Source organism: Hylobates moloch, unplaced genomic scaffold (assembly GCF_009828535.3).
Source record: "Hylobates moloch isolate HMO894 unplaced genomic scaffold, HMol_V3 SCAFFOLD_3, whole genome shotgun sequence".
NCBI classification, from domain to species: domain Eukaryota; kingdom Metazoa; phylum Chordata; class Mammalia; order Primates; family Hylobatidae; genus Hylobates; species Hylobates moloch.
In genome coordinates, this window is record NW_026652278.1 from 80670653 (window position 1) to 80693505 (window position 22853).

General features: G+C 44.7%; 1 protein-coding gene across 3 annotated transcripts in view; it reads left to right on the forward strand.

The window, feature by feature from the left end:
* LDB3 (LIM domain binding 3) overlaps positions 1 to 17854 on the forward strand; it is a 70846-nt gene extending 52992 nt beyond the window's left edge. For all 3 annotated transcript variants that reach the window (XM_032141733.2, XM_032141750.2, XM_058436450.1), the window contains 2 exons: positions 6680 to 6795; positions 13814 to 17854. In XM_032141733.2, coding sequence (XP_031997624.1) covers positions 6680 to 6795; positions 13814 to 13903 — 206 coding nt within the window. In that variant the 3' untranslated portion in view covers positions 13904 to 17854. The remainder of the gene's footprint in view (positions 1 to 6679; positions 6796 to 13813) is intronic.
* The last annotated feature ends 4999 nt before the right edge of the window (positions 17855 to 22853 follow it).

Genomic DNA, 22853 nt, shown 5'->3' on the forward strand with positions numbered 1-22853 from the left:
CTATATGTTATCTTAAAATGCCAAGTAAATTATAGTAAATTAAGGAGACAAAGCACTTCACTAGATAGGTGGAAGTCAGTCACTCATTTATTCAGAGACTTCCCCCTTCAGAAAGGATTTGAAGCAGGTTCCAGAAAAGGTAACACAGACATGAAGGCTAAGACAGTAGAACCAGAAAATCAGAGGCGGGAAAAGCAGACATGCTGATTATGAAGAGTAACAGAGCTGCAGGGACTAACTGGGTAGCAAATTTGAGGGCAAAAAGAGAAACACAGTAAGTTAGTTTACTTTAAAATCAGAAAGGAGAAAACATTCAGTTCCTCAAGGGAAAAAGCAAAACAAAATAAAACTTCTTTCCCCTGACTGTAAATTAGAAAATAAACGTCTTGGCTGAGCGCGATGGCTCATGCCTGTAATTCCAGCACTTTGAGAGGCCAAGGCAGGCGAATCACCTGAGGCCAGGAGTTCAAGACCAGCCTGGCCAAAATGGTGAAACCCCATCTCTACAAAACTACAAAAATTAGCCGGGCATGATGGCGGGCGTCTGTAATCCCAGCTACTTGGGAGGCTGAGGTGGAAGAATCACTTGAACCCGGGAGGCAGAGGTTGCAGTGAGCTGAGATACTGCCATTGCACTCCAGCCTGGGCGACACAGTGAGACTCCATCTGAAAAAAAAAAAAAAAAGAAAGAAAGAAAAGAAAAGAAACATCTTGGGGACTTGTACTAGTGAATGCCCTTCCCAGCTCTGAAGTTAACTGAATGACCTGAAACAAGTCACTTAGTTACTCCGTGCTTCAGTTTCTATATCTGTAAAAGGGAGAAGATAATACTAGTCCTTTCTTTTCTTAAGAGCATATGATATTGATTGGTAGTTAAAGAAGGAGCTGTTATGCTTATACAACTTGCTGTTATTCTTCTACTAAAAGCATTATAACTTCTATTATTTGAGATAAGCCGCAATTTGTGTCTGAGGCTTTTGAAAGAATGATAGATTTCCATTATCACTGCTGCCCCTCATCATAGCAGCTCCCCAGAAAAGATTCTCAAAAATGACGTTTTGAGTAAGAATATCCAAGAAGAAGACGGTCTAGTGTTAAGAGAAGACAATGAGGAAGCAGATTTACCTTCAGACCTAGGTAACTGGAGAGACCCAGTTGATCCTCCCACCTCAGCCTGTAGCTGGAACTTTATACATCCGCTACCATGCCTAGCTAATTTTCATAATTTTTTGTAGAGATGAGGTCTTGCTATGTTGCCCGGGCTGGTCTTGAAATCCAGGGCTCAAGCAATCCTCCTGCCTTGGCCTCCCAAAGTGCTGGGATTACAGGCATGAGCCACCGTGCCTATTTTTGATTTTGTTCTATTTTTGATTTTGTAAGGAACCTCATACTGTTTTCCATAATGGCTGCACTGTGTTACAAACCCATTAACAGAGTATAAAGGTTCCAATTTCTCTGCAGCCTTGCAGACACTTGTTATTTTCTGTTTTTTAAAAAATAGTAGCTATCCTAATGGGTATGAGGTGAAACTTCATTTATACGTCTCGTCATTTTAATCAACAATTTGGAAGAAAACACAGAAGGGAGTCCTGTCAAATCTGCAGACTGAGCCAGAATGATAGGGGCTAGGCTGAAAAATGCTTCAGTTGGCTGCAAAGATAAGCTGACATCTGCATATAAAGAAGAGAGGTAGGAGGGTCTGCCCTTCACAGATGCACCTGCACCTGAGCAGTTCCCAAACCTGGCATCATGGTCACCTAGGGAACTTAACAAACTAGAGAGAAAATAGATTTTTTCAGACCTACCTCAGACCCACAGAAGCAGCATTTCGTAGGGTGCCCCACCCTACCCAGGTGTTTCAGTTAGGTGTGGGAATCAGAAGTGTTTCTCAAAGTGTGGTCCCAACACCAGCAGCAACATCACCTGAGAACTTGTTAGAAATGCAGATCTTCAGGCCCCACCCCAGATCTGGTGAATCAGAAACTCTGGAGGGGAGCCTGGCACCCTGTGTTTCAACAAACCCTCCATGTGCTTCTGATGTTTGGGAACCATTGCTCTAGAAAAGTACCAAACCCCCTTTCAACACAGAGCACCTGCAATTTGATGGATGGAAATCCTTTTACAATAGCAATAAAATCCATTAAATGTGAGGGTAGTAATTCAGCTTGGGACAAGAGAGAGTCAAAGAAAATTAGAAAGACTTAAAGGGAGAAATAAAGGAAGGAATAAATAAATGAGGAGCTAGATTATACTCCTTGTGGAAAAGACCCATGCACAGACTTTGTTCGGTACCAGCAATGTTCTCCTTTTGCAGAAATAAGTGAAAATACCAACTTAAAAAAAAATGTGTTAGTATCAGACCCATGCTACCAAATTTTAAAACAAAGTGACAATTCTCCAAATCAAATGGAATCGAATTTAAAACAGAAAAATGAATCAGTGGGCAAGACAAGGCATTCTAGAAGTAAATTCAAGCCTTTGTTTGGTTTGGTTTGGTTTTGTTTTGTTTTTGAGACAAAGTCTCGCTCTATCGCCCAGGCTGGAGTGCAGTGGTGCGATCTCGGCTCACTGCAAGCTCCACCTCTGGGGTTCATGCCATTCTTCTGCCTCAGCCTCCCAAGTATCTGGGACTACAGGCGCCCACCACTGCGCCCGGCTAATTTTTTGTATTTTTAGTAGAGACGGGGTTTCACCATGTTAGCCAGGATGGTCTCGATCTCCTGACCTCCTGATCCGCCCGCCTCGGCCTCCCAAAGTGCTGGGATTACAGGCGTGAGCCACCGCACCTGGCCAATTCAAGCCATTTTAATAGCCTAATCTGGGAAAAGCCAGTAAGAGAAGGAATCACTATTTAATTAGGTTGTTTGAACCATTTAATTTTTATATTTATTTAAATAAGGAACACAGCCCAGCTTGGTGGCTCACGCCTGTAATCATAGTACTTTAGGAGGCCAAGGCAGGAGGACCCCTTGAGCCCTGGAGTTCAAGACCAGCTTGGACAATACAGGGAGACCCCGTCTCTAAAACAAAAAAAAATTAAAGTAGCTGATCGTGGTGGTGCACACCTGTGGTCCCAGCTGCTCAGGAGCCTGAGGTGGGAGGATAGTTTGAGCCCAGGAAGTTGAGGTTGCAGTGAACTGTGACCACATCATTGCACTCCATCCTGGGTGACAGAGCAAGACTCAATCTAAAAAAAAAAAAAGGAGATAATGGATGAATGGATAGGATGCATGGATAAATGGAGGAGGGAAGCCCAGAGAAAGCCTTCAGCAAGGCCATCTCATCACTCTTGGTTGGGGTATGTAGGGCATGAAGACTTCCCTGAAGGACAGCCTAGCACAAAGGATTGCAGAGATTCTCTCAGGTACAGAAAGTGGGGATGGTTTTTCAAGCCCAGGGCCTGGTTTGCACAGAGCCATGGAGGTGTAAGAGAAAGTCCAGGGCACCATGAGACCACCTGGGAGTGATGAGAAAGAAGTCGTAAGTGGGTGCAGGGCTTGTCCTCAGGTGGCGACGGGTCAGCCCATACCAGATAGTAGCAAGTTTTTGCAGAGCACAGAGTGAACTGCAACCTGGGCCGTAACTTTCTAAAGGAAGCAGAACGATGTTTTCTTAGCTCTGGCAAGGCAATGCATTTCTGCCTACTAAAGAAATTAAGTGTTCCATCAGAGAAGATTGATGGACTGGGATACATAAGAGCATTTGCATGACAAGCTACAATTAAGCACAAAAGGGAAAGCTATATATTGGAAAACATATGCAAGAGATAAGTGTAACTGATCAAAGCTCAATGCCAGGCTGATAAGGAGCTGGAGACAGTGTAAAGCCATAGAAGGAAGATGAACGTTGGAGTCCATCAGGACTGGGGGTACTCCTTATGACTTCTGTGATGACACCTCTCCAGTCAGTTTCCTCCCCTTTAAAATGGGAATACTAGGCTGGGCGCGGTGGCTCATGCCTGTAATCCCAGCACTTTGGGAGGCCGAGGCGGGTGGATCACTTGAGGTCAGGAGTTCAAGACCAGCCTGGCCAAAATGGTGAAACCCCGTCTCTACTGAAAATACAAAAATTAGCCAGGCGTAGTGGCACGTGCCTGTAATCCCAGCTACTTGGGAGGCTGAGGTGGGAGAACTGCTTGAACCCTGGGGGGCAGAGGTTGCAGTGAGCTGAGATTGTGCCACTGCACTCCACCTGGGTGACAGAGTGAGAGTCTGCCTCAAAAAATAAATAGAGGCCGGGCGCAGTGGCTCAGGCCTGTAATCCCAGCACTTTGGGAGGCTGAGGTGGGCGGATCACCTGAGGTTGGGAGTTCGAGACCAGCCTGACTAACATGGAGAAACCTCATCTCTGCTAAAAATACAAAATTAGCTGGGCGTGGTGGTACATGCCTGTAATCCCAGCTTCTCGGGGGGCTGAGGCAGGAGAATCGCTTGAACCTGGGAGGCGGAGGTTGCGGTGAGCCAAGATCGTGCCATTGCACTCCAGCCTGGGCAACAAGAGCAAAAACTCCGTCTCAAAAAAAATTAAAAAATAAATAAATAAATAAATAAATAGGCTGGGCATGGTGGCTCACGCCTGTAATCCCAGCACTTTGGGAGGCCGAGGCGGGCGGATCACAGGGTCAAGAGATCGAGACCATCCTGGCCAACATGGTGAAGCCCCATCTCTACTAAAAATAAAAAAAAATAGCTGGGTGTGGTGGCACGTGCCTGTCCTCCCAGCTACTTGGGAGGCTGAGGCAGGAGAATTGCTTAAACCCGGGAGGCGGAGGTTGCAGTGAGCCGAGATCATGCCACTGCACTCCAACCTGGTGACAGAGTGAGACTCCGTTGCAAAAAAATAAAAAATAAAAGTGAATAAATAAATAAATTAAATAAATAAATAGGGAATATTATCTCTTCACAGAGATGTCATGAGGATTAAACAGGAGGCACAATGGCACTCAAATCATTGTTCCTTTCCCTCCTTGCATCAGTTATGAAGACTTTCAAAATAAGAGCCAACATTTTTGAGTGTTTGTGCCAAATACTTCACTTACATTATCTTATTTAATCCACTCAAAACCCCATGAGTTCGGTACAATAATTATTCCCATTATATAGATGAGAAGGTTGAGGCCTTGAGAAGTTACACCACTTGCCCCAGGTATGAACGTTGCTTAATAGAGTTGGGATTTGAACCCAGCTCTTCCTTTATTCAGAGTCCAGTTTTGTAACCCCCATGGCACACTGGCACTCAGTAAGACGTGGTCTAAGACAATGAATGGACATACTATCCACAAGAAGAACAGGAAATCACTTAAGAAAAAGCCAACTGTGGAAGAGTTATGGAGGAATGCGTACACTTCTCAGGAGGGATGAAGGCTTTGTAAACGGGTTGGAGCTTTTCTAGAATAATCTAGAGATGTTCTACAGCCAGTGTGGTAGAGCTGTAGCCCCTTTGGGCCTAGAGAGGACAGCTGCCCTGGTGAAGGAGCACAGAACCTGACCCACTGTGCCTCAGCTGTGGGATGCTGGCTGGGCCTTTCACCTTTTTGAGTCTCAATTTTCTCATCCACAAAACAAAACAAAAAGATAATAATAGTTCAATTTCTGAGGGATTTTGTGATGATCAGTTTCATTCATTGATGAACTGATTGATTGGTTAATGTGTTCATTCCCTATATATGTTTTGGATATTGACTGTGTGTCAGGCATTGTGCTGGGAGTGCAAAGAAAGCTAAGATGTAGTCCCTGACATTGAGATACTTGTAAATAACACCATCCATGTGAAAATGCTTAGTAAATTGCAAAGCATCATATCAATAATATTTAATAGCATTATCTCCTTGGTTGGGGGTAGGGAAGGAGGAGGAGGAGGGCATGCCCCAATAAAGTAGTTCAAATACTGTTTATAGTAGTAAAAACTTGTTGTCGGTCGGGCGCGGTGGCTCAAGCCTGTAATCCCAGCACTTTGGGAGGCCGAGGCAGGCGGATCATGAGGTCAGGAGATCGAGACCATCCTGGCTAACACTGTGAAACCCCGTCTCTACTAAAAATATAAAAAAAAATTAGCCGGGCGTGTTGGTGGGCGCCTGTAGTCCCAGCTACTCGGGAGGCTGAGGCAGGAGAATGGCGTGAACCCGGGAGGTGGAGCTTGCAGTGAGCCAAGATGCGCCACTGCACTCCAGCCTGGGGGACAGAGCAAGACTCCGTCTCAAAAAACAAAAACAAAACAAAAAAAAAACTTGTTGTCAACACAAATGCCCCATGACAGAAGAATGGCCAAGCAAAGAAAATTCTATAAATCTTAAATACGTTGGACCCTCATTCTTCCAAACTAAGCATAGATGTTTGGAAATGTGGATTGTTTTCTCTTTGGGGCTTGATCTGTTTGGTCTATTAGAGGTGACAGAAGCAGAGGAGACAATCTCCCTGCAGAAGGTTGATGACAATTCCAGAAAGTGTTTGCAAATCAAACCAGCACAAGATGGTGTCTAAGCCTGGGTCTGAACAACATCAGTGCAATGATTGGAAAATGGAAAACTATCAGTCATGTAACTGAGTATTTCATCTGTGAGATGACAAACAACCAATTAGATTTCACCCCCTGCTCCTGCCCACTGACTTGGGGTTTGTCTTGGCTTTGGGTCCCCGCTGCCCCACTGGGTGCATGGTCTTCACTCTGCTTTTCATTTCAGACTACATCAATCTGTTCAGCACCAAGTGCCATGGCTGCGATTTCCCCGTGGAGGCTGGCGACAAGTTTATCGAAGCCCTGGGCCACACCTGGCACGACACCTGCTTCATTTGCGCAGTATGTCTCTAGCTTGGGGCTCTGGCTTTCTGAGAAGAGGCAGGAGGGAGGAAGTGGGGGCCAGATGACCAACCTCTACATACCTTGCCACCCTAGCTTTCTGACATCCTGATCATTTTTAAAAGCTGGCAAACACCATGATGCCTTGATACATCACAGTCGAACAAAGTTTCATTCCTAATAATTATTTATAAACCAATGTGGCTTTGTTACTTTCCATTTCGTTAAGGACAACAGAGTGTCCCAGGGTTTGGCAAACTAGCGGCTTGTCTCACCAGCAGTGTTGTCAGTGGGCAAAAGCAGCCGATGATGCTTGGCTTTGAGAGCGGCAGTTGACTCCCCATGGTTATATGTCACTTCAGATATGATGGAGTGACTTGAAGGTTTTCCCCTCCAAACTGTTACCCCAAACACTAGATTGGAGCTGACTAATCCTATGAAAAGCTGAGATAGGGTTTCTCTTGGTAGAACCTTTGGAAAGCAAGACTGAGTACCATTTTATTTTCCTAAGTGGTCCTTTCCTGATATATAGCTGCCAGGAGATAAGCCCTGGATTAACTATTAACTGTGTGCTAGTTATTTCTGCTGAACAGCCAGGTCACTTTTAGTATGAGACTGGCATTTTCCTTCTGAGGGCTTTGGGTTGGGGTGGGCACATGATGGTGAGCCTACAGACATTTAGACTCTGAAGGAGAGGTAGGAAACAATCATCCCTGAGAAAGCCCCCTAATGTCAATCTGTCATTGACTAATCTTGATTTGAGAATTTTTTTTTTTTTTCGAGATGGAGTGTCTGCTCTTGTTGCCCAGGCTGGAGTACAGTGGCATGATCTCAGTTCATTGCAACCTCCGCCTCCTGGGTTCAAGCGATTCTTCTGCTTCAGCCTCCCGAGTAGCTGGGACTACAGGCACATGCCACCATGCCTGGCTAATTTTGTGTATTTATAGTAGAGAGGGGATTTCACCATGTTGGCCAGACTGGACTCAAACTCCTGACCTCAGGTGATTCACCCACCTCGGCCTCCCAAAGTTGTGGGAATACAGGCGTGAGCCACCATGCTTGGCTGATTTGGGAAAATTAAGACACCTCTACTATTTTTTTTTAACCAGAGTGTCTCAAGGTAAATTTTGGAAATGTATGAAATATCTGTACAGTTTTTACTTGAATAATTTTTATAGACTTCTGACATAGGATGACCCTAGTCATAAAGTTTACGGCCATATACTTTTGGTTGCACACTTCACTTCCATACCCCGCCATCTGTGGGACGCACTGTATTCACTCTGTGTGTTGGTTTGCTAGGGCTGTCTTGACAAATTACTGCAAACTGATGGCTCAAACAACAGAAATGAATGCTTTCACAGTTCAGGAGGCCAGAAGTCCTAAATCAAGGTGCTGACAGGAAGCCATACTCTCTCTCCGAGCTACTAGCGGTTGCTAGCAATCCTTGGCATTTCTTGGCTTGCAGCTGTGTAACTCCAATCCCTGCCTCCATTGTCACAAGGCTGTCTCCCCTCTGTGAGTGTCTTCACATGACATTCTCCTCTGAGTGTGTCTGTCTCTGTGTGGGTCTCCTTTTTTTTTTTGAGACGGAGTTTCACTCTTGTTGCCCAGGCTGGGGTGCAATGGCATGATCTCGGCTCACTGCAAACTCTGCCTTCTGGCATGTGAATTTTGTGGAATACAATTCAACCCCTCAACACTCTGATTTTCTAGGTCTTTGAATAGATTCTCTAGTTGTCTTTTAGGGTGTTTTAAATACATCCCCTCCAAAAAGAGACAATGGTGTAAGTATACTGGCTTTGGAGTTGTCCCCTGCAGAGTCATAGCTCCCCTGTGTCAGGCACAGCACAGGGCTCTCTGAAACTTACATTCAAGCCATGGCTTGTCTAGTCCTGAGGCACTGCCTGCACATCTGGTTACCCAACTTCTGGAAGGATCCGAGAGACTTGGGGAAGGTCCAGGAAGACAATGGCACAGAAGGCCTGTTTTCCATGGGCAGGCTGATGAGAGGTCTGTGTCACATGCAGAGGGAACCGTGGCAAAGGTGAGTGTGGGTCTGCTTCTGCAAGCCTCGCAATTTCAGCTGAGTCACAACAGCAAAAGTCCAAGAGAGAGACCAGAAGAAGCCATAAAGCTTGGGGTGGCTAAGGCTGATATTACAAATAAGTTCCAGAGAGTGAAGTCCAATAGCACTGCCGTTTGGAGGATCAACATGGAGATCGTTAGGTCTCCCTCCAAACCAGCCTGCATGGTACTCACTGCTCTGTCAACATATAGCAAAGTGGAACATGTTTTTTTTTTTTTCTTTTTTTTTCTTTTTTTTTTTGAGACAAAGTCTTGCTCTGTCGCCCAGGCTGGAGTGCAGTGGTGTGATCTTGGCTCACTGCAACCTCCGCCTCCCAGGTTCAAGCAATTCTCTGCCTTAGCCTCCTGAGTAGCTGGGATTATAGGCGCCCGCCACCATGCCTGGCTAATTTTTGTATTTTTAGTAGAGACGGGGTTTCACCATCTTGGCCAGGCTGGTCTTGAACTCCTGACCTCATGAGCCACCCACCTCGGCCTCCGAAAGTGCTGGGATTACAGGCGTGAGCCACTGCACCCAGCCGGAACATGGTCTTAACATTGGGAAGAAATCTTTTGATTGAAAAACTTTGAGGGACTTGAGGGATTTTTTTTTTTTTGGTCCTCTTTCTGTCACTTCATATTTCCAAATCACTTGTGATGCGCATGTATTTTCCTGTAACTTCCAAAAAATTAGTAAGAGAAAGATCTGGAGTAGCTCTCCCAGTGATGTGCTGTTTTCTCACCAGTGAGATCTCCGGATAGCACATTCTTTAGACTAACTCAGTTTACCAAATATTCCTGGCATTTGGACAGTACAAGAGTGTTCCAGAACAAGTCTCTACCCCGACGGAATCTAGAATCTTGAAAGGTGAACAAAGCAACAGATGTGAGCAATTCAAAAGTAGAACAGGACAGTATCCCTCAAGCCCAAAGCATATAAAGTGAAGGCTGGGAGCCTGAGAAGTGCAGTGTGGGTCAGGTGGGTCTGTGTGTTGGTTTGCTAGGGCTGTCTTGACAAATTACTGCAAACTGATGGCTCAAACAACAGAAATGAATGCTTTCACAGTTCAGGAGGCCAGAAGTCCTAAATCAAGGTGCTGACAGGAAGCCATACTCTCTCTCCGAGCTACTAGCGGTTGCTAGCAATCCTTGGCATTTCTTGGCTTGCAGCTGTGTAACTCCAATCCCTGCCTCCATTGTCACAAGGCTGTCTCCCCTCTGTGTGTGTCTTCACATGACATTCTCCTCTGAGTGTGTCTGTCTCTGTGTGGGTCTCCTTTTTTTTTTTTTTGAAACGGAGTTTCACTCTTGTTGCCCAGGCTGGGGTGCAATGGCATGATCTCGGCCAGTTAAGCTTTTATTTGGCGTTGACACTTGAGTTCCAATGGAAAGGGTCCGACCTTAGTGGAGGAAAAATGTCTTACCCATCCCTCTTTTGCTCTAAGTCTTGCCATTCCCCACTGGTGTGGGTATCAGGAGGGGATGGGCGGTGATATAACTTTTGTAGGCAGACCTAGGGGCTGCTGCAGCTGGCCTAGTTTATTACCCTAACTCTGCTGGGACTTGCAGTCAGCACTGTCCATGGTCACCACCCTTTTATAGCCAGGCCCTGATGTCACCCAGCCACAGAGCCTGGGGGTTGGACCATCCCTATTGCCCCCTGTGCTGGGTGGGCAGAAGGCCTCCTCCACCATGAAGCCACCTTGCACCAAGAAGATACTGGGCACAACTCCCTATGAGGGTTCCCACCCTCAGCCCCATCTCACCTATTAGCCATCTTTGAGGTTCTGTCCCTTTCTCATTTGTTGGTCTTCAGTCCCTGGACACCTTCTCTCCCCAGCCTGACTCATCCCAAAGTTCTCACAAGCAACCAGCATTGTCCCAGTCCAGGTATGGTCTCCCAGCCACAGCTGCAGTCATTGACAGGCTGACTCATTCCAGAGATGCCTTTCTGTCTTCCCCAAAGCCCATTCTCACCAGTTAGATCTTGGGTGTCCATCTTTTTGCATAGTCTTTAAATTGTCACCAGCAGCTTGAGGCCTCCACATGAGCCTGGTTATACTCAGCATCTCTGCATCCACCTGGGATGTTTTCAAACACTTTTGCAGCTCATTGGCTCCCAGGACCCACTGGAAGCCCTGTGTGATCCTAGGTATAACGTCCCCAACTGGACCATCAGAGCCTTGCACATGGGGCCAGCGTGGTGCCCTTTTCCTTTCCAACTCTCTTGGACCGGATACATGCATAGTGCCCCAAGCTCAACTCAGGGGAGTGATTTCTCTGTCTCCATGGGGGATACCTGTATGTGGGGACTCCACGTGCACTCCTTCTGATGTCAGTGTCCTGGAGATGGCTCCCAATTCTTCCCCCCAGCAGGGATCTTCACTGCCCTCTCCTAGACTGGGACCCATGCCAGCCAATGTGACTTCCTGGCAGACTCTGATCTACTGGCATATTGCCAACCCAGGGCCCAGCTTACATACTAGTAGTCCAGCAAACTCAGAGGGCTACCTCTGTACAAACCCATGAACCCAGATCAATTTCAAGTAAACACAGCCCCTTTCTTCTATGGGGTAGGGGAAAAATTAGCATAGAACTGGAGTCTTATAGACATGGACAGAGATTCCCAGCCTACAACTTACTAGGTCTGTGACTTAAGGAAGACATATGGGCCCTCTGAGCCCCAGTTTTTTCAGCTGTGAAGTGGGAGAAAGGCATACCTACCTTATAAGGTTTTCATGAGAATTAAATGAGCTGCTGTATATAGAGTGTCTGGCATCCTGCTTTGTCCATGGTAGCCCCCACAAATATTAATTAGTTCTCTTCTTTCTGGGACGCCTCCAGCCTCAGACTATATGTTGTCATCATGGGGATATAGAATTTCATCTCTTGGGCTGGGCGTGGTGGCTCACACCTGTAATCCCAGCACTTTGGGAGGCCAAGGCAGGTGGATTGCTTGAGGTCAGGAGTTTGAGACCAGCGTGGCCCACATGGTGAAACCCTGTTTCAAAAAAATTAGCTGGGTATGGTGGTGGGCGCCTGTAATCCCAGCTACTAGGGAGGCTGAGGCAGGAGAACTGCTTGAACCCGGGAGGCAGAGGTTGCAGTGAGCTGAGATCGCGCCACTGCACTCCAGCCTGGGTGACAGAGTGAGACTCCGTCTCAAAAAGAAAAAAAAAGAAAAGAAAAAGAATTTAATCTCTCTTGTTTTTTTGTATATTTTTCTGCATACTTTTCCATATCTACCTTTTTTTTTTTTTTTTTTTTGAACGGAGTCTCGCTCTGTCGCCCAGGCTGGGGTACAGTGGCGCGATCTCGGCTCACTGAAACCTCCGTCTCCCTGGTTCAAGTGATTCTCCTGCCTCAGCCTCCTGAGTAGCTGGGATTACCAGTGCGCACCACCACACCCGGCTAATTTTTGTATTTTTAGTAGAGACGAGGTTTCACCATGTTGGTGAGGCTGATCTCAAACTCCTGATCTCGTGGTCCTCCCACCTCGGCCTCCCAAAGTGCTGGGATTACAGGTGTGAGCCACCATGCCTGGCCATATCTCTTTTTAAATGGTGGCATTCCATTGGAAAAATACAACATGAAAATTTACTGAATCATCCCCCTATTGAGAGAAATTTTAGTAGTTTTCAGTTTCTAGTTGAGCACAGGTTGTTTTCTTGTTCTGCAGAGTTGCTTCTGCAGGATAAAATTCTCTAGTGTGGCATGACTGGGTTATAGGGTAGTCACATCTCAATGGTTCTTGTTCAACATGGCCAGATTCCCTATGGAACACTGAACTCACTCACGTGTCTCTAGCAGTGCACAAGTAGGCCTAGTTCCTTTTTGGCATTGCTGATTTTTGACTGAATACTTTTTTTTTTTTTTTTTAAGCTTTTTGGCTACAGGCATGTTAGGTTAAAGGTGACAGGCCATTGAGGTTTTTTTGTTTTATTTGTCTTGCTAGATTAATATGTGTCCAGTGGTATCTCAGGGCAGTTTTTCTTGTAATTTTTTTAACTAATTTTCTTTTCTTTTCTTTCTTTCTTTTTTTTTTTTTTTTTTGGTAGAGACAGAGGCTCTCTATGTTGCCCAGGCTAGTCTCAAACACCTGGCCTCAAACGATCCTCCTGCCTTGGCCTTCCAAAGTGTAGAGATTACAGGCATCAGCTACTGCGCCTGGAGTCAGGGGAGTTTTAATTTGCTTTTTCTTTAATTATTAGTGAGTACAATCTTCTCTGATGTGTTTGTTAGTTTACTAATGATTTTCTTTAGATGTGAATCCTCTGTGTGGTATATTGACTTGTGAACTTGTATTGACTCTTTATACATTTTGGATAGCTTGAATTGGTCAGCTTCATAGTGTATATTTTCTCTATTCCTATATTTTCTCTATTATTTCTCTATTCCTATATTTTCTCTATTAATTAAATTTAATTAATTTCATTTGATTTTATTCTGTTCTTCAGGAATCTTAGTTTTTATATAGTCCAACTCATGTACTCTGCTTCCGTCGTTAAGAATTCATAGTGGGAGAAATAGGCTGTTGCCTTTTCTCTGGAATGCATGGGGCAAGGCTATTTGTTTGTTTGTTTGCTTTAGACAGTCTTGCTCTGTTGCCCAGGCTGGAGTGCAGTGGCACAATCACAGCTCACTGCAACCTCTGTCTCCCGAGTTCAAGAGATTCTTCTGCCTCAACCTCCTGAGTAGCTGGGATTACAGACGCATGCCAACATGCCCCTGGCTAATTTTTGTATTTTTAGTAGAGGTGGAGTTTCGCCATGTTGGCCAGGCTGGTCTTGGACTCCTGACCTCAAGTGATCTGCCCGCCTTGGCCTCCCAAAGTTCTGGGATTAAAGACTGAGCCACCGCACCTGGCCAGGGCGTTTTCTTAAAAAAGTGATTGAAATCTGCGCATGTCCCGCGCCACGTGGGTCTCACGCAGGTCTGTTCTCTGCTCCAGGTCTGCCATGTGAATCTGGAGGGGCAGCCGTTCTACTCCAAGAAGGATAGACCCCTGTGCAAGAAGCACGCACACACCATCAACTTGTAGGCGCCAAGGCTACCTGTGCTGACGAGGCCCGGAGCTGCTCCTGCTGCTGGCAACAAAGGATTCGGGAGGCTGATGTTTCTTCTGAGGGGAATGGGGAGAGAGAGGAAGCGACTGAGCCCTTTGGAAGTATAATTTTAGGGTTTTTCTTCTGTACACAGATCGTGTATTTGCATAGTTCGGACTAGGAGCCAAATGAAGACTCAAAACCAAACAGTTATTAATCCAAGACTGGAATTGTACTTCAGACATTTAGAGCAGAATTCCAAGAACTCAAAAGTGAAAAGCAACAAGCAGCTTTCCCAAAGCGATACACTTGCTGTGGTCACCAGAGAAGGACAGAGCTCAGAGCAGCTGTGGAGAATCTGAAGCATTCTGCGGAGTTCTTAAGCGCTCCCCTGGCAAACAAATTGAAGTGCCAAACAGCACTCACTGCAGGGTATTTTTAGAGTCATAGCTGAGAGCTTGTTAGCTAAGACCCACTGGGCTTTCCTCACCAAAAAAGGAAGTGTTATTCCATTACTAGCGTCATGGAGCTACCTCTGCGCATCAGACTTTAGACCCTGAACAAACTTAAAACCTTCTAATGGGAGCCCGGATGTCCAAAGAGATGTCTTCTGGGAGCCACTGGGCAATTGCCAGGGCTCCAGGAAGGGCTCTGGCTCAGGTTGCAGACCGCTGAGAAAAGATGGCCCTGTCAGCCACCCTCTCTCAGTCTGAAACATCCAACATCCCCAGAAGGCTTAGCTCCTTTTTGAATTGTGATGGGAAAGTAGAATTGGGTTTTTCCAATTTTGCTCTGTGGTGTGTGAGAGATTTTTTAAAGGCTTTGAGTTGTCTTTGGCCTTTGTTTAGCTTTAAGGGTTCATTAGCATGAGTGTCTAGTCGTATGCATGAATTTCACCCCAACCTGTGACTGCTCACTTATGACGTCTCGAGACCCCAGTACCCTCCATCTCAAATAGGCTTGGTAGCCTGTGGAAAAGAAGAGAGACAGAGAGGCTGTCTGAAACAGGATGGCAGAATAGGCTCACATGCCCAAACTCTGGGTGGGGAAGAGGAAACTTACTTTCTGCTACCCTCAGTGAGAACACATGAGGAGGCAGGACCTCCCACCTTCAGGTCTGCATCATCCTTTTCAAATGTTCCTTTAAACGCAGCACACTGAGTTTGTACAATTGTGTTAACTGCTGGAAGGAACAGATGCACTGATATATATGCATTTGCTGTTTTGGCCAATATTTTGAAAATGTATGAGCTGAGTTGATCTAGCTATTATTTAAGTATTTATTGAAGTAGAGGGGCCTTCAAACTACTTTATACTAGTGATAGTTTGAGTTAGGTAAGCATCTTAAAGCTGTTTGGTGATAAAGAAGGCAGCTTAGATTCTGTGGTTGGAAACAGTGTAGTCACTTTCCTTTTTAGGAAGCCCTGTTAATATGCTCATCGAAAACATGGCATTGAAGCAGGCAGTTTGCATGGATGTTTCTCACTTGAGCACGATATTTAGGCTCTCTTCCAACTCACTCTATTCTGTCCTCACTCCTGTTTTGGATTTTTCTCTTTGCACGTTTGAAATGTTTTATGGGAATGTATTAGAACTCTTTTCTTCTAAGGACTGAGACTTCCACGGGACTGCCATCTTACTTGAGTGTCTCTTCTCCATGAGGGAGAAGGAAGCAGCTAGCTGTGTCCGTAGCTGCAGGAAGCCCCTATTTTTTCCAAGCACAAAGCCACCCGTCTCCCCCAGGGAGCACCAGGGAGGGACATGGATGTGTTCCTGCCACAGGGCCCTTCCTACCTTTGGATCTGTGAGAAGGTGAATACAAAGCAGCAGGCAGAGTAAAATCTGCTGGGACTGCCTGGAGATTTGTCAGGAGTTGCAGACAAGTACCTTGCAGCATTCTGTTATTTTTGGAAAGTTCAAATATGCAGGGACAAGGAGGTTACTGACTGTACTGACAGGCTCTAAGTCGTTTTCTCAAAAAACTATCTATTCAATTATCAGGGACTAGTCTTGAGGAAAGAAAAAAAAAAAAAAGTTCCCAGAATTCAGTTTCCAAAATCTCTTTTTAAAGGTTTTACACACACACATGCACACACACACACACACACACGATCATTAAAAAGTGTATGATCATTCAGAAGAAAAGTAAAATATCTCAAAGGACAGTTTCACCACAGTCCTTTATTGAATCAATTTTTCTGCATTTCAGAGCAATTGTAGATTCTGAGGGACTCTTATTTGCCAAAAAGACAAAACTAGCAAAAAAAAAAAAAAAACACCTAAAAGGTAGCAGGAAAAGAAGGTAGTTTTGAATGTGGTTCACTCAGTGTCTGTGAGTCTGATGTAGTGTCAGGAGTAAGGCTGTGTCTAGTTCGTTTACATTGTGGATGTCCTACAACACTAAACAAAATTTTTCATAATCCATGGTGGGGAGCACACTTTGGAGCTACAGTTCTTGTCTCCTCATTGTTGACATTAATTTAACATTTATAGGCCAGGCGCAGTGGCTCACGCCTGTTATCCCAGCACTTTGGGAGGCCGAGGCAGATGGATCACCTGAGGTCAGGAGTTTGAAACCAGCCTGGCCAATATGGTGAAACCCCATCTCTACTAAAAATACACAAAATTAGCCGGGTGTGGTGGCAGGCGCCTGTAGTTCCAGCTACTTGGGAGGCTGAGGCAGGAATCTCCTGAATCCTGGAGGCGGAGGTTGCAGTGAGCCGAGATCACACCATTGTACTCCAGCCTGGGCAACAAGAGTGAAACTCCGTTGCAAAAAAAAAAAAAAAAATTATAACCACAACTTTTTGCAATGGAGTGACTTATATCTGCAGCTTATACCTACAGTGTTTGTGTTAGGAACCTAGCTTTTATAATGTTAACTTTTTAACTCAGTATTTGGGATTTTTTGTTTTGTTTTTGGAAAAATTTCAGAAGTGGAATGTAGCATGTTAAAGGTGTGCACAAAAATATTTTGCATGTGCTTTTTTTTTTTTTGCCTGTGTGAATTCTACTTTTTAGCAAAAATAAAGCCCTCCAAAGGATGTGCAAATACAGATTTTTCTGTGTAAAGTTTTCCATGTCACATCAGAAGTAGCTTACTTCTATATGGCCACAAATAAAATTGGAGACAAAACAAAACATTCTGTGGGAATAAACACAACTTGCTTGCCCTGATGCTCAATAGCAGTGTAATCACCATGTTTAACCAGACAAGGATATGTGAATAGCACGAATGTTCTGCATACAAAGGGAATCACCAGGCAAATAATAAACCGAAGACCTCATCTAACATTATATTTTCATAAAGGTTTATTTACTTAGCTACTTGGCGGTAAAATATTTCCAATTAATTTATTTCTATTCTGCTCTAAATGGCTTCATTTCTAGAAAAGTTGTCATATTTCCTCTTACATCATTTGTTTTCAAGTAAACTCAGAGTAAAATCCTCTCATAGAATTTTTTTTTCTTTTTAATAGTGAAGACCCTTCTGAGGGTACTATGTTTAACAAAATCAAACTCATTCTTTTTCAAGGTATTCTGTTTCTAGGAATTACTGAAAAGTAAAGGGAAGTTGTGCATACCATATTTGATTTTTAGCACCTGAATCAGACTTTGAAAGAGCTGTGCAATTACAAACAGAAATCACATCTCATCATTTTAGTACTTCTTAAAGCTGTAACAATTTTAAAAATAGATGATGGAGAAGAAAAGGCTCCTACACTCACTCACACACACACACACACACAAATACTAATAGCCCAGAAATATGAACCAAAAATTAGAATTTGGTATAATTAACTTGTACATAATTTCTGCCCTCGTAAGGATTTGTGGACAGAATAAATATTGTTTGCTTATTTGCTCATTCATTCTTTCAACATTTATTGAGCACCTACTAGTGACATGAACAGGCACTGCTCTGGACACTGACAACACAACAGTGAGTACGGCAGACAAAAACTTGTGCTCTCGTGGAGTTTACATTTTTTTTTTTTGACTTTTTTTTTTTGAGACAAAGTCTCACTCTGTCTTCCAGGCTGGAGTGCAGTGGTGCAATCTTGGCTCACTGCAACCTCCACCTCCTGCATTCAAGTGATTCTCCTGCCTCAACCTCCTGAGTAGCTGGGACTACAGGTGCCTGCCACCACATCCAGCCAATTTTTGTATTTTTAGTAGAGACAGGTTTCGCCATGTTGGCCACGCTGGTCTCGACTCCTGACATCAAGAAATCTACCTGCCTTGGCCTCCCAGAGTGCTGGGATTATAGGAGTGAGCCACTGCACCCGGCCGACATTCTTTTTTTCAAAAAAAAGTTATTTATTTTTATTAAAAAAAATTTTTTTTGAAACAGAGTCTTACTCTGTCACCCAGGCTAGAGTGCAGTAGTGCAATCTCAGATCACTGCAACCTCCGCCTTCCGGGTTCAAGTGATTCTAGTGCCTCAGCCTCCTGAGTATCTGGAATTACAGGTGTGCACCACCATGCCTGGCTAATTTTTGTATTTTTAGTAAAGACAGTGTTTTGCCATGTTGGCCAGGCTGGTCTCAAATTCCTGACCTCAAGTGATCTGCCCACCTCGGCCTACCAAAGTGCTGGGATTATAGGCATGAGCCACTGCGCCTGGCCTGCTTTCTTGTAAAAACAATTTATTTTATAACTATGAACTTCACTGTCTGATCCTAGTTAAGCCTCTATTAACACACATATGAAGGGTTATCTGAGAATAAAGATCATGGGTTAATCTATCTACTGAGCTTGTGGAATAAATCCTGCCATTAATTTTGTCAAGGCAATCAGTGACTTTCTGAGCCATCGGACAGAATGTCTTCAGTTCAGCGCTGTCCTCTGAGCCTCAGGCTCATGTGTCCAGATCTTGCCTCACTGCCTCACGTGGATGTCCCACAGCCACCCAAGCCCACCTACTTCACAGGTTGGATGGTTGGCCATCTGTATGTGCTTCTATCCTTTCTTCTGATACAGACCCTGCCCCTTTAGGTGCAGTGATTGGTTCAAGAAGTGGGTTTGTGAACCAGGCCAGAACAATCAGAATTCTTCTTCCCTGAGACTGCTAAAACCGGATCTTGGAAAGAGATTCTCTTCTCTTACTGGTGGCTGAGCTGGAAGAATGAGTCCAACAGGCCCTCTCTTCCCTCTCGTGTGAAGAAAGTCTGTTTGCTCTAGGAGAGAAAGAAGCCAACAGGCACTGGGAAGCAAAGAGTTGAAATGAGAGAGACAGAGTGTTCTGCCAGTGTGACGGTTCCTGGATCTTGTCATTCCCAAGGCTCCACAGTTATCTTTTCCTTGGTTTGCTCAATTTCCCCTTTATTCTTTTTTTTTTTTTTTTTGAGATAGAGTCTCACTCTGTCGCCCAGGCTGGAGTACAGTGGTGCCATCTTGGCTCAATGCAACCTCCACCTCCTGGGTTTAAGCAATACTCCTGCCCTAGCCTCCCAAGTAGCTGGGATTACAGCCATGCATCACCACACCTGGCTTATTTTTGTATTTTTAGTAGAGATGGGGTTTCACCATGTTGGCCAGGCTAATCTCGAACTCCTGACCTCAAGTGATCCACCCAACTTAGCTTCCCAAAGTGCTGGGATTACGTGCATGAGCCACCACACCTGGCCTTCCCTTTATTCTTGACCTTGTTTAAATTGGGTTTCTGTCACTTGGAACCAAAAGAATCTCAACTAATACAACATCCAATGCCAAATTCAGGATGTGACATTCTGTCATCCATGCTACAGCTTCAAGAAGTATTAAAACAGTAAGATGTGGTTTCTATTTGTAATTGCACAGCTCTTTCAAGGTCTGATTCAGGTGCTAAAAACCAAACATGTTATGGAAAACTTCCTTTTACCTTTCAGTAATTCCTAGAAACAGATTACCTCGAAAAAGAATGAGTTTGATTTTGTTAAACATAGTACCCTCAGAAGGGTCTTCATTATTAAAAAAAAAAAAATGCTATGAGAGGATTTTACCCTAAACTTATTTGAAAACAAATGATATAAAAGGAAATACAGCAACTTTTCTAGAAATGAAGCCATTTAGAGTAGAACAGAAATAAACTGAAATATTTGACCACCAAGTAGCTAAGCAAACAAACCTTTAGGAAAATATAATGCGAGACGAGGTCTTCAGTTTATTATTTGCCTGGTAAATTCCCTTTGAATGCAAAACATTTATGTTATTCATAGATCCTTGTCTGCTTAAACAAGGTGATTAAACTTCTATTGAGAAGGCCTTCAAATAATCCGCATCCATGCTATCGTATCTGAACATTGCATGCTAAATAAATGCAGAATGCTTATAATTGTAACTATAATTTCAAGACAAATCCCACATGCCTTCTGACTGAATCTCTTCCATAGAGAATTCCAGGGCTGCCACTGACTTAGTTCTCCATCCTCCTAGCCAACCTGCTTCTCCTCTTGTATTCTTTCTTTCAGTGAATTGTAGGCACCACCCGGTCATTGAAACTAAATATCTGGGAGCATCCTAGTGTCTTCTCCCATATTGCTCTGACAACAAATAATTACCACAGGTTGCCCATGTACTTCCTGAACCTGTCTTGAATTTGTTTTCTCCTCTCATCCTCCGGACTCCTGCCTTTAAAAAATATCTCTCCTCTGCATCATCTCAGCAGCTTCCTAACTGATCTCCTTGTCTCCATTTTGCTCCGTATGCACCCCCAAATCCGTTCCCATTCAGGATCTCTCCAAAAATAAATCTGACCATCTAATGGAACTGCACAACTTATAAATGTCTTCTCATTATCCCTCAACAGAGCCCAAACTAACCTGCATTTACAAGTCCCATATGCCAGGCCGCTGTGTCTCTCCAGCCTCACTTCTCAACCGCAAGTGCTACCTTCTCATGATGCGTCATCGTCCTGGCCACAGCGGGCCGGTGTTCCCACCTCGGTATTTCCAAAACACTCCTGTATTTTCACATTATTTAAAAATTGTCTGTTTACATAGAAATAACCATTTGGGCCGGGCTCAGTGGCTCATGCCTGTAACCCCAGCACTTTGGGAGGCCGAGGAGGGTGGATCACCTGAGATCGGGGGTTTGAGATTAGCCTGGCCAACATAGTGAAACCCCATCTCTACTAAAATACAAAATTAGTCGGGCCTGGTGGCGCATGCCTGTAATCACAGCTACTTGGGAGGCTGAGGCAGGAGAATCACTTGAACCTGGGAGGCGGAGGTTGCGGTGAACCAAGATTGCACCATTGCACTCCAGCCTGGGCAACAAGAGCAAAACTCCATCTCAAAAAAAAAAAAAAAAAACACACACACAGAATTGAAATAACCAAAGAATGCCATAATTGTTACTGCTTAGCTGAGAACAGAGTGCTGTTTTTCACAAACAAATTATATTCAAAACCCCAAATATTTTATTAAGTAAATTCTTACAGACTACCTTTCCATTTGCAAATCAGTTATTCCCTTTATCTAACCCTGGTTCAAAGTCTAGTTCTCACCTTTTTCCTTCTGCTTGTTTAAATTGGGTTGCTGTCGCTTGCAACCAAAAGAATCTCAACTAATACGATGTCCAATGCTGAATTCAGGATGGGTATTATCCTGGATTCAGGATATCCTGAAAACTATTTCAAATAGAAGCACTGGGAATGCTGGAGAATCCCAGCATTTGTGGAAGAAGAATCACTGCAAGGCATCCAATGTGTGCCTGGGGTAGAAGGAATGCAAGTGGCGATAGCAATTCTATCTTGCATGTGGTCACCTCCACATCCCTGCGGAGCCCCTCTCATCCTACTTGTGACTTTCTGGTGAGCTGCAAGAGAGGGAAGCATTGTAGAAAAGTAGATACAGATTGGAGAAGGGCCTGACTCAGCCTGGAATCCAGTGTTTTGTGGGGCCACCTTTAAGAAAAAGAATATATTTGGGAGGCTGAGGTGGGTGGATCACCTGAGGTCAGGAGCCCAAGACCAGCCTGACCAATATGGTGAAACCCTGTCTCTATGAAAAATACAAAAATTGCCGGGCGCGGTGGCTCATGCTTGTAATCCCAGCACTTTGGGAGGCCGAGGCGGGCGGATCACGAGGTCAGGAGATCGAGACCACGGTGAAACCCCGTCTCTACTAAAAATACAAAAAAAATTAGCCGGGCGTGGTGGCGGGCGCCTGTAGTCCCAGCTACTCGGAGAGGCTGAGGCAGGAGAATGGTTGAGTGAGCCGTCGGCCATGATCCAGCCTGGGGGAGAGGGGAATCGTCTCAAAAAAAAAAAAAAAAAAAAAAAAAAAAAAAAAAAAGCTAAGTGTAGTGGTGTGCACCTGTAATCTCAGCTACTCAGGAGGCTGAGACAGGAGAACTGCTTGAACCCGGGAGGTGGAGGTTGCAGTGAGCCAAGATCATGCTACTACACTCCAGCCTGGGTGACAGAATGAGACTCCACCTCAAAAAAAAAAAAAGGAAAAGAAAAGAAAAAAGGAATATAAAATTAGCTGGGCGTGGCAGCATGTGACTGTAGTCCCAGCTATTCTGCAGGCCCCGGTGGGAGGATCGCTTGAGCCCAGGAGATGGAAGCTGCAGTGAGCTGTGATCACACCACTGCACTCTAGCCTGGGTGACAGAGTGAGACCTTGTTAAAAAAAAAAAAAAAAAAAGCTGGCAGGCTGCGGCGGCTCACGCCTGTAATCCCAGCACTTTGGGAGGCCAAGGTGGGCGGATCACGAAAATACAAAAATTAGCCATAAAAATACAAAAATTGGCCAGGCGTGGTGGCACGCACCTGTAATTGCAGCTACTTGGGAGGCTGAGGCAGGAGAATCGCCCGAACCTGGGAAGCGGAGGTTGCAGTGAGCTGAGGTTGCGCCACTGTACTCCAGCCTAAGCGACAGAGTGAGACTCTGTCTCAAAAAAAAAGAGAGAAAAGAAAAAGACAGAAAAGAAAAAAAGGGGTTACAGGCCGGGCGTGGT